Here is a 12,102-nt window from a genome sequence, read left to right on the forward strand (position 1 = left end):
TCCCACCAGTGCCAGGACATTTTCTGGCCAAAGGGCAGTAAACTGGCCCTTTTTTGTTTCAGAAGTTTGGAGGCCCTTGTATAGGTTACTGACCGTTCCAGGGCCTGAGTGGATGGGCTTTGGTTCGTGCCAGATGGGTTCTGCACTCCTCTTCAAGTCAATGCATAACCTGTCCAAAATGCATCTGTCCATGAATTCGGAATGTTCTCAGAAGTGTCCCAAACTGATGTCACTGACAAAAGCCCAAAGAAGCAGCTCTACCTTGACCACCATCCCCTTCACCCCTATGTAGTATTACATCCTATAACTGAGTGCACCTTAAAGACTTTAAAAGGTTTTATACTAGTGCTGAAGTACAGGCATCTTGTGGCCCTTACCACTACTTGGTAAATTTATGGTCATGGTGTTCTTTAGAACTTCTTCGGTCTTGAACCCAGGTTGTAGGTGAGTTGATTTTAAAAGCAACTCAAACTTAAGTTCAAGTAATTGTCTGTTGGGGCTAGTTTACACTTGCTTCAAAACATTGCTTCGGATACATTTTTTGAAAGCTCTCTGAACGCCAGTCAAAGCTCCTGTCACTAAATAAAATGGTTAGGTTAGTCCTGTTTAACACCTTGATTTTGGTGAGGCTTTGGTTGGGGCTTTGATTTGAGGCTTTGGTTGGGGCTTTGGTTTGAGGCTTTGGTTTGAGGCTTTGGTTTGAGGCTTTGGTTGGGGCTTTGTTTGGGGCTTTGGTTTGAGGCTTTGGTCGGGGCTTTGGTTTGAGGCTTTGGTTTCAGGCTTTGGTTGGGGCTTTGGTTTGAGGCTTTGGTTGGGGCTTTGGTTTGAGGCTTTGGTCGGGGCTTTGGTTTGAGGTTTTGGTCGGGGCTTTGGTTTGAGGTTTTGGTCGGGGCTTTGGTTTGAGGCTTTGGTCGGGGCTTTGGTTTGAGGCTTTGGTCGGGGCTTTGGTTTGAGGCTTTGGTCGGGGCTTTGGTTTGAGGCTTTGGTCGGGGCTTTGGTTTGAGGCTTTGGTCGGGGCTTTGGTTTGATGTTTTGGTCGGGGCTTTGGTTTGAGGTTTTGGTCGGGGCTTTGGTTGGGGCTAACCATTTTATTTAGTGACCTGAGCTTTGATTAGCGTTCAGAGAGCTTTAACAAAGTGTGTCCGAAGCCATGTTTTGTGTGCCAAAGCAAATGTAAATGAGTCCTTTTAAAGAATTGCAGTCTGCTCCCATGGCAAGAAATTCCCAGCTGAAGTCTTAAGAAACCAATTCTTCCCGAAATGTCTGATCCCTCACAGTGGTTGCTTCCGTGGATCTCCATTGGGCACAGCAGTGAAGTGGAAGTCGGCAGAGGGAACCACTAAACTCAACCGGCGGCTCATCACAGAGGAAGGCACAGTGCTTTGGGGCTTTGGGACTTTGGTTGGGGCTTTGGTTTGAGGCTTTGGTTGGGGCTTTGGTTTGAGGCTTTGGTTGGGGCTTTGGTTTGAGGCTTTGGTTTGGGGCTTTGGTTTGGGGCTTTGGTTGGGGCTTTGGTTGGGGCTTTGGTTGGGGCTTTGGTTTGAGGCTTTGGCTTGGGGCTTTGTTTGAGGCTTTGGTTGGGGCTTTGGCTGGGGCTTTGGTTTGAGGCTTTGGTTGGGGCTTTGGTTGGGGCTTTGGTTTGAGGCTTTGGTTTGAGGCTTTGGTTGGGGCTTTGGTTTGAGGCTTTGGTCGGGGCTTTGGTTTGAGGCTTTGGTCGGGGCTTTGGTTTGGGGCTTTGGTTTGGGGCTTTGGTTTGGGGCTTTGGTTTGAGGCTTTGGTTGGGGCTTTGGTTTGAGGCTTTGGTTGGGGCTTTGGTTTGAGGCTTTGGTCGGGGCTTTGGTTTGAGGTTTTGGTCGGGGCTTTGGTTTGAGGCTTTGGTCGGGGCTTTGGTTTGAGGCTTTGGTCGGGGCTTTGGTTTGAGGCTTTGGTCGGGGCTTTGGTTTGAGGCTTTGGTCGGGGCTTTGGTTTGAGGCTTTGGTCGGGGCTTTGGTTTGAGGCTTTGGTCGGGGCTTTGGTTTGAGGCTTTGGTTTGGGGCTTTGGTTTGAGGCTTTGGTTTGGGGCTTTGGTTTGGGGCTTTGGTTTGAGGCTTTGGTCGGGGCTTTGGTTTGAGGTTTTGGTCGGGGCTTTGGTTTGAGGCTTTGGTTGGGGCTTTGGTTGGGGCTAACCATTTTATTTAGTGACCTGAGCTTTGATTAGCGTTCAGAGAGCTTTAACAAAGTGTGTCCGAAGCCATGTTTTGTGTGCCAAAGCAAGTGTAAATGAGTCCTTTTAAAGAATTGCAGTCTGCTCCCATGGCAAGAAATTCCCAGCTGAAGTCTTAAGAAACCAATTCTTCCCGAAATGTCTGATCCCTCACAGTGGTTGCTTCCGTGGATCTCCATTGGGCACAGCAGTGAAGTGGAAGTCGGCAGAGGGAACCACTAAACTCAACCGGCGGCTCATCACAGAGGAAGGCACAGTGCTTTGGGACTTTCCTTGGTGGGGTTGGGCTTTAACGATGTGCCATGGTTTTACTTGGTGGTCTCCAAACTCTAAACAAGGGACCAGTTTACTGTCCTTCAGACTTTGCGGGGATGGCCATTGGGAGTATAAAGGGTCCGGACGTCGGGGAGGAGGAGGGAAACTATGCCCCATCCATTGGTGTCATTGGGAGGAATTGTGCCCCATCCATTGGTATCATTGGAAGGAATTGTGCCCTTTCAGTGGGGGAGGAGGAAAGCTGCCCCATTGTTGGTTTCAGTGGATGAAATGGTGCTCCAAGGGCTGGCTAAAAGCAAGAAAAGGGCCGCAGTTCGGAGACCACTGGTTTAACTTATGACTGAAATGCTTTTAAAAGCAGCCGTATAGAATAGTAACCTACTCCCTTCTTCTTTTATTTTTTTTATAGTGTGCCCATGCCAATATGGAGACTCTGACACTCGCCCGGTACATATGTGAACTCACATTGCAAGAGTACGACTTTGTGCAGGAGAGGGCTTCCAAGCTGGCGGCCAGCTGTTTGTATCTTGCAATGAAGATGAAAGACCTGGGCGGATGGGTGAGTGATTCTGTACCAGGTTCCGGCCTCGATATTTGTAATGGACCGGCCTGTATAAATTATACTTTATAGACTTTTCTGCATTTGCCACGTTTAAACTCTGGAAAAGGTAAAAAATGACCCTTGTACTGGGGCTCCCCCTGCAGTGCAAGGAGGATATGAATTGACCATTAGACCATGTCTTGGTGCTCATTAGACGTGTGCAAACTGTTTAATTCCCAAAAAAAATGTTAACGAATTTAGACAATTTCGGAAATATCCGGGTTTTTGGAAATTCCGAATTTTTCTGAATATTTGGAGATTCGGAAATTTAGGTAATCCAAAAATTAACAATGAAAATAAGAACAAAGATCTGAAAATTCAAAAACCCGAAAATCTGAAATGACTTACTTAACTATTACCGTATTTATCGGCGTATACCGCGCACTTCTTTGCCCTGAAAATCAGGGCAAAATCGTGGGTGCGCGATATACGCCGATACCCGCTTCCCGCCCTGTGTTTGAACCACTGCGCTGGCATATACCGAGCGCAGTACACTTGGGTATAGTCGGGTAGGCTCGGCTCCTCTCGCGGTCGCGTCCTTTACGCGAGAGGAGCCCGAGCCTGCCCGACTATACCCGAGTGTACTGCGCTCGGTATATGCCGGCGCAGTGATTCAAACTCAGCGCGGGGAGGACACCACGATGGCCGCAGAAGGGCGCCGGACTGGACGAGGCCGCCGATGACGACGGGCAGGACGCGATGGACGACAGGCAAGACACCGAGGGGCATCCAAACTCTAAGTATTTATTTTTTTCCAGGAATTTTTCTTCAAGTTCGGGGGTGTGCGCTTTACGCCGGGGCGCGCAATAGGCCGATAAATACGGTACATTATAGGTGTTGGAATTTCCTTTTCAAATTTTGGCTGTTGCGAATTATCCGTAATAACAAATGCCATATCTAAACAAATGGAACATAACAAATTAAAAATGATGGGTATTGGAATTTACTTTCAAAATTTGGCCGTTGGTGAAAGTAACAAATACAAATTTATCTGAATTTACGAATTATCCAAAATAAAGAACGCTGCATCTAAACAAATGGAACAAAACTTAATCATATTTAATAATTATTAATAAAAATGATAATATATAATAATATTATTATTATAATTATTATTATTATTATTTGTTCTGTTCCATTTGTTTAGATATAGCATTCTTTATTACGGATAATTTGGAACAGCCAAATTTGAAAGGAAATTCCAATACCAATAATGTAATAGTTAAGTTTTGGCTGGAGATTTTTCACCTTAATGCTTAGACTGCATTAAAGCCGAGTTCCACCCAAAAGTGGAACTTCCACTTTAAGTGCTCCTCGCCCCCCTTACATGCCACATGTAATTTTTTTTGGGGGGGGGAGTGGGGGCTTTGGTAGGAGTGGAACTTCCTGTCCCACTTCCTCCTTCCACCCAGGACCGCCTCTGCAACTTCTCTTCTCGCCTTAGGCGGCCCCTCCCTTTAGGTGATCTCCAGGGACACGTGACAGGTCCCAGGAGATCGCCTGTCCACTCGTAGAGTGCAGCGCGACTCGCGCATGCGCAGTGAGTGCCTGGCTGTGAAGCCGAAAGCTGTCACGGCCGGGTGCCCACACTGTGAAATGGAGGCGCCAGACAGTGGGGGTGGGGGGATAGAGGAGCTGAGCTCCGGGTGGCCAAGTCGCTGGACCGTGGAGCAGGTAAGGTGTCTGTTAAGTCAGCAGGTACACTTTTTGTAGCTGCTGATTTTTAATAAAAGCAAAAAGGCTGGAACTCCCCTTTTTAAAGGGTTTGTAAAGGATTTTTTTTTTTTTTTTAAATAACAAACACGTCATACTTGCCTCCACTGTGCAGCTTGTTTTGCACAGAGTGGCCCCGATCCTGGTCTTCTGGGGTCCCTCGGCGGCTGTCTCTGGTCCTCCCCGCAAGAACTCCACACATTCATGCGAGAGAGCTCGCATGGTGTGGAGTACTTGCGGGCGCGCTCCCGTGATACAGCCGACGGCCATAGCCACTGACTGTATCACTCGGCCCCGCCCCCTGGCGCACCACATTATTGGTTGTGATTGACAGCAGCACGAGCCAGTGGCTGCGCTGCTTCAATCTACCAATGAATGAGCCGGCCAAGATGCCAGCGCGTTCACGGCGCGGGACTTTCGTGGGGGGGGGGGGGGCTGGGGAGGCCGGTATTGTCAGAGTTTTTTCACCTTAATGAATAGAATGCATTAAGGTGAAAACTTTTACCTTTACAACCCCTTTAAGGTGAAGTGTGGAGCCATTCCACGATAGTGCACAATCTTAAAGTGTCATATGTTGTGTATCGATTTACTTAATGTAACATATTTCATATTGTACAAAAAATTGGGGTAAAGTGTTTTTTTTTTTTTACATTATATATATATATATATAATTTGCATTTGAAAAAGTCCTGGGCAAATACTGTGTGACGTAAAAAATCGCAAGGCTCACCATTTTATTTTCTAGGGTCTCTGCTGAAAAAAAAATATATACGGCCAGATTCACATAGAATTGCCCTGGCGCAGTGTATCGGTGATACGCTACGCCACCGTATCTTACCTGGCGGAATTTCGAATCCACAGCGAATTCGCGCCGTAAGTTGCGGCGTAGTGTTTTTCTGGCGGCGTATTTGAAATTGGGCGGGTTGGGGGCGTGATTCATTTATGAACTGCGCATGCTCCGTTTTGAAATTTCCCGCCGTGCTTTATGCGAAATGACGCCGCACCGATGTCATTTTTTTGAATTTTCCTATTCACGGACGACTTGCGCAAAAAAAAAAAAAAAAAATTTTAAAATTCGACGCGGGAACGACGGCCATAACATGGCAAGTCTATCTATACGCCACAAAATAGCAGCTTTAACTATACGCCGGGAAAAGCCGACTAGCGACGACGTAAGAGAATGCGTCGGCCGTTCGTGGATCGACGGAAAAAGCTAATTGGCATACCCAGCGCGGAAAACGACGCGGGCGCCGAAGTATTGCACCTATGATCCGAAGGCCTGTCGGATCGAAGCCAGAAGCCGTCGTATCTTGGTTTGAGGATTCAAACTAAAGATACGACGCGGCAAATTTGAAAGTACGCCGGAGTATCAGTAGATACGCCGGCGTACTTGCTCTGAGAATCTGGCCCATAATGTTTGGAGGTTCTGAGTAAATTTCTAGCAATAATTTTTTTTTTTTTTTACATGTAGGACAGGCGTGCTAGAATTGGCCCGGTATGGAAGTGGTTAAGGGGCTTGGATCTATTTTACTATGCTTTTGGCCACTTTTAACACAACATCTAAAAGGGTTTTATTTATTTTTTATTGGATTTAGGTGTAATGTGTAGACATGTACAGATTATTATTATTATATATAATTATTTTATTTTTTGTGTAATGCATGACTTTTTTTGTGTTATAGTGTTATATTGTATGTGTAATGCATGACTTTTTGTGTACTACAGACAGCCACACTTCAGTATTACAGCGGATACCCAGCTACAGATTTGTTGCCCCTTATGAAGAAGCTAAACTCTCTGCTCAAGAATCAGCCAAACGATAAGCTGAAGGCTGTATATAGTAAATACACACACCGGTACGTATGATCTTGTGTTGGTGCTAAAGTGGGAGCCCTGCATAAAAATCCAAGGTCAATGTGAGCTGTAGCCCACCACCACCAAAAATACCCCCAAAAACCTCAAATTCATAACAAAAGCACAGTAGTCAGTTTCTGATGTCTAATTGGTTTTGAAGCGGCTTTAGCTCCCCCCCTTGCGTCAGAGTGTCCCCCCTCCTTGCATCAGAGTGTCCCCCCCTTCAGTGTCCCCCCTCCTTGCATCAGAGTGTCCCCCCCTTCAGTGTCCCCCCTCCTTGCATCAGAGTGTCCCCCCCTTCAGTGTCCCCCCTCCTTGCATCAGAGTGTCCCCCCTTCAGTGTCCCCCCTCCTTGCATCAGAGTGTCCCCCCCTTCAGTGTCCCCCCTCCTTGCATCAGAGTGTCCCCCCTTCAGTGTCCCCCCTCCTTGCATCAGAGTGTCCCCCCCTTCAGTGTCCCCCCTCCTTGCATCAGAGTGTTGCCCTTCAGTGTAAACTTGCCGTTTCTTCACAACTGATAGAGATATATATATATATATATATATCTCTCTAATATATAATCTCTATCAGTTGTGAAGAAACGGCAAGTCCCAATTGGGTCTTACTGTAAAAGGAGAGGTCAATATGTACAAGTAATTGGCGAGTCTCTTTGCCTGGAGGTAGGTGAACAGATTGGGACTTGTATGCAGCAGGGGATGGGGGCAAATCTGTGGCCAGGTTATGGATATTCAAGTAAAACCCTTAAAAAAAAAAAAAAAAAAAAAAAAAAATTTGCCAGTAGGTATGGTCTTTTGGTAGAAGACTATGGGGGAGATTTACTAAAACTGGGGCAGCTGTACATAGTAACCAATCAGTTTCTAACTTCAGCTTGTTCAATTAGGCTTCGACAATAAAACATGGAAGCCCAAACATGGAAAAAAAAATGTTATATATATATATATATATATATATATATTTTTATTATTAAAAAAATTTTTTTTTTACAATAAAAGGGCACCAATTGGGGACAATCCCACCATATATGTAGGAACAGCTGATTTATATTGATGGCCTCTAATGGTGTGTGTGTGTGTGTGTAATAATAGTGGATCATCTCATTCTTCTATCATTCTTTTGCAGAGTATTTTTCGAAGTAGCAAAACTCCCCGCTCTAGACATGAGGCGGTTAGAAGAAGAAGAGGAGGAATCCAACAGATAACCCTCATCACCCCCTTCCTCCTTCCTGCAGAGAATCTTTGCTTTTGTATATAGAATGTAAATATATGTATGTTTTATCTTCACTTATGGATGACTGATTTGTCTTTTTTGTACAGATGCTTAAAATATCATTGTCCATATTATTATCCAAGTATGATAAAAAAAAAGTGTAATATTTTGTAAAAAGAAAAACACATTCTGAATATTTGAGCTTCCCTTCCCCCACCTTTTTTTTTTAATTACCTGCCTAGCTGTTAGTATCTTTTTGGCTTCTTTTGAGTGAAAAAAGGCAACTGGATCTGTTGCAATGTTCAGTCCATCTGCATGTCCTAACAGGATAATTACATTTTTTATTTTTATTCGTGAAAAGAGATGAGTCATCAAATTCCATTTGGCTTAAGTATTAAAATTGCTATTTTTTATTTGCAAGTCTTTTAAAATTGGACCATTTAAGAAGTTTTTCGCTTATCAAGCCTGTGCACTTGTTTAAGAAGGAACTGCCATTTTATAAAAAAAAAAAAAAATATTGGAACACCTTGCTTTAGCTTTTCAGGGTGATTCAAATGTAATTAAAAAAAATGAATAAAACTGAACTTTTTCTTCATGGATGGGAGCAAGAGATTAATGTTTGTGTGTGTGTTTGGGTTATTTTTTTTTTCTTGGGCATTATTATTATTATTATTATTATTAAGTGTTCTTGCATAGCAAGACCACTTACTGTTATCTCATATATATTATTCCTATTTATAGCCAAATTTACCACCCTAACTCCTCCCACAGCTTTTTACACTACATAAATAACTAATATATCGAAATGGTTCACAAAATATCGTCTCTTGCAGGCAAAATTTGTCCCATAGGAATAAATGGTGAAACTAGAGTGTGAGCTGACAAAAACTGAAAAATCAGGACATGATTTCTAAACTTACCCCACTCCCTCATTTTCAAAGCCGACCTACACAAATCGTATCTAAATGTTCAGCTATCCCCACTGCCACTACACATGTCCACGGCTAAGCCATAGTCCTGATAGTTTTCACAATATGACCATTTGTTTGCAACTCATGCCATCCATTGACATTCATTGAAACTACACTCTAGTCACCTAAAATTTTGAAGGGCAATATCTAAACTGTGACTGTGCCTTCAATTTTAATATTTCAGAGACATACTATGCATCAAAATGTAGGTCTGGGGGGAGCTGGTGGCTCAACGCGATTGGCACTGCGCTGACAAGCCATTCACCTCTGCAGCTAGGGGTTCGGATCCCGGTCTCAGCTACATGTGAATTGAGTTTGGTGGTCTCAGCCCAGCTCCCGGTGGGTGTGCTATGCGAGGTAAGCCTGCGCTTAGTACATACACCCCCCTCCCACAAAAACCACCACACTTGCACGCACTCGAAATTGGGTTAACATGCACGCACTTTGACCACGCGGTCTCAAAAAAGAGAGGCGAAGGACCAACGGGGCTGGTTGAGCGGGCTAGATCCTCTCACTCCCTTATAGGGAGTCCCTCTGCCCCGTTGGGCTTCAAAGAGGACCCCCTCACACACCCACCATTGCCACCCGGGGCATGGAGAAAGGTGGCAGATTGCCTCTGGGGGAGGCCTGCCTACTCCCAACTCCTGCAGTCCGGCTCCTCTCTCGAGTACACGCACAAAATACACTTTAAAAAAAAAAATGTAGGTCTGGGTCTTGTGATTCTCACAATATAAATCCATTCGCTGTAGGATTTTTTTTTTTTTTTTTTTTTAAATATGACCGTTTGAAGAATGGAAAGTATTCAGGAGAGGCAAAATACTATGGCCTGTGCTTACAGCCTGCATAAACTGGGCATGAGCGTTGCCAGGAAATATTGTTTTTCTGGCAACGCTGAGGGAAATTGTAGCTCCTCCCACACAGCTCCATAATAAAGTTACTCTGCCCAGTCCAACCTTTCCAGTTCATCCAGCCACTCCACCCAGTTACTCCGCCCGCTCCAGTTGTAAGCTACTGGTAGAGGCAACACTTCACACAATTTCTTCCTTCCTCCTTTCTTTTTCCTTTTTATAAGGGGGATTCACCCCTCCTATTATTTTAAAATAGTCCTTGGATTTGAAAGGATGGGGAACTCCTAAAGTTTAACTAAATCAGTGAACCTTGGCGCCCCAGATTCTTTGGCACCACATTTCACATGATGCTCATGCACTCTGCAGTGTAGTTGAGCATCATGGGAAATGTAGTTCCAAAACTTCTGGACTAAAGGCTCTTCTATGACAGTCTAAACAAGTACCAAGTTCAGTTACCAATCTGATGCACCATCACCAAAGAAAACTACCTTTTACCCTCCCCTCGACTGAGCAAAATCCTCCGTTTTGTATCTCATGCACTCTTCCTACCAGGCACTGCAGCTCCGAGTGGGAGTGATTCAGCAACAGAGTGTGCTGGCAATTCTGAAAAGCAGTGGGTGGTCTGATCACTTGGGGGGGTGAGGGGACTAGGAAAATGTTTTCCTCTTGGCTACAGCAGACCGATGACATCATCTGAGCCTAGGCCAAGTCAGTGGACTGGATTTCAAGGCAGGGTCTTTTTTTATAAAAAAAAACCCGGAGAAAATTTCCAAACTTGTCCTTTTTCAGCTCAAAAACGTCCCAACGATTACCATCTTTGTGCCCAATAACTGGCTGAAATACGAACAAATGACCGTTTTCATCGGACATGTTCGGTCGTGTGTACGGGGCCTCATACTCACTCCAGCAAGTGACGGCAGCTGCTCCTCCTGACAGGAGTGAAATCGCGATCATTCACTGTCAGAGTGGCTCCAGGACTGCACCTGACCAGCCCATTGAGCAATCGGCCCACCGGGAAACTCCCGGTAGTCCCAATGGCCAGTCCATGCCTGCATACCGCACTACAATGTAACTAACCGGACAATTAAAGATATTGGGACACAATGAACTACTCAGCCCACCATTCTACAACGTAACCCGCCAGATGGTAAAAGATGTATCAAAGGGACATGATAAGATAATTGACACACCATACTACAAGACATATGGAAATAATATTGTCTCCAGACTCAGGGCAAAGAAGATAATTGCCAATCTGAAACGGGAGATAAGGTGAAAAATTGATAAATAGTGATTGTGGAATGAAGGAATTGAGAACAGAGAGTAAACCCGAAGGATGTTATGAAGAAGGTGCGGAGGGGGGATTATCCTTATTAGTCATAGAAATGGGAAACATGGTTTTCAGGGTCCCGTACGCGGCTAGGCTCCCAAAAAGTCCCAAACATGTGGTATCCCCATACTCAGGAGAAGCAGCAGAATGTATTTTAGGGTGCAACTCCACATATAACCATGGCATGTGTGAGCAATATATCATTTAGTGACAACTTTTTGAATTTTTTTTTTTTTTTCATTATTCAATCACTTTGGACAAAAAAAAAAAAAAATCCATGGACTCAACATGCCTCTCAGCAGTTTCCTTGGGGTGTCTACTTTCCAAAATGGGGTCATTTGGGGTTTTTTTGTGCTATTTTGGCATTTTATGGCCTTCGAAACTGTGATAGGTAGTGAGGAGTGAAATCAAAAATTTACACCCTTAGAAAGCCTGAAGGCGGTGATTGGTTTTCGGGGTCCCGTACGCTGCTAGGCTCCCAAAAAGTCTCACACATGTGGTATCCCCGTACTCAGGAGAAGCAGCAGAATGTATTTTGGGGTGTAATTCCACATATGGATTGATCGGTGGGTATGCCCACCATTAGAATACCTCCCTTCATCCACCCACTTCTAATGATGGGCATACATGCACCATTTATATATGCCGAAGCATGGGGGCATCTTCCCGCAAAAAAGTAATGCCGCGTACACACGGTCGGACTTTTCTATGCCGTGTACACATGGTCGGACTTTTCCACGGGAAAGCCTCCGTAGGAATGTCAACCGTATGTACGCAGCATTAGGAGCAAAATAGCTCCTCCGCCCCTAATGCCCCCATGCTTCGGCATATATGCTCTTTTTTTAACTGTGGTGGTGAAATCACCTCCTACAGCGTTGGAGTCGCTGCTTTATATATCGTGGGAGCAAACGCTGTTGCTGTCACGCTAAATAAATCCGCGCTGCAACTGAATGGCGTACCTGCTAAGCAAATGATGGTTATAATTAAAACAAAGTAACATTACAGTATAACAGTAAGATCATACCATACCTGCAAAGCAAATACCAATAAAAAAAACATAGTAAAAAATAAAACATTTTTTAACGCAACCTGTGCCTAAAA

At 44.7% G+C, this 12,102-nt stretch overlaps 1 protein-coding gene across 1 annotated transcript in view; it reads left to right on the forward strand.

Annotated features, from left to right (window-relative positions):
- CCNB3 (cyclin B3) overlaps positions 1 to 8,469 on the forward strand; it is a 32,794-nt gene extending 24,325 nt beyond the window's left edge. Inside the window, exons 10-12 of the mRNA XM_040322768.1 lie at positions 2,889 to 3,038; positions 6,519 to 6,649; positions 7,766 to 8,469. Coding sequence (XP_040178702.1) covers positions 2,889 to 3,038; positions 6,519 to 6,649; positions 7,766 to 7,844 — 360 coding nt within the window. The 3' untranslated portion in view covers positions 7,845 to 8,469. The remainder of the gene's footprint in view (positions 1 to 2,888; positions 3,039 to 6,518; positions 6,650 to 7,765) is intronic.
- Positions 8,470 to 12,102: the final 3,633 nt, after the last annotated feature.

This window comes from Rana temporaria, chromosome 9 (genome assembly GCF_905171775.1).
Source record: "Rana temporaria chromosome 9, aRanTem1.1, whole genome shotgun sequence".
Classification (NCBI taxonomy): Eukaryota; Metazoa; Chordata; class Amphibia; order Anura; family Ranidae; genus Rana; species Rana temporaria.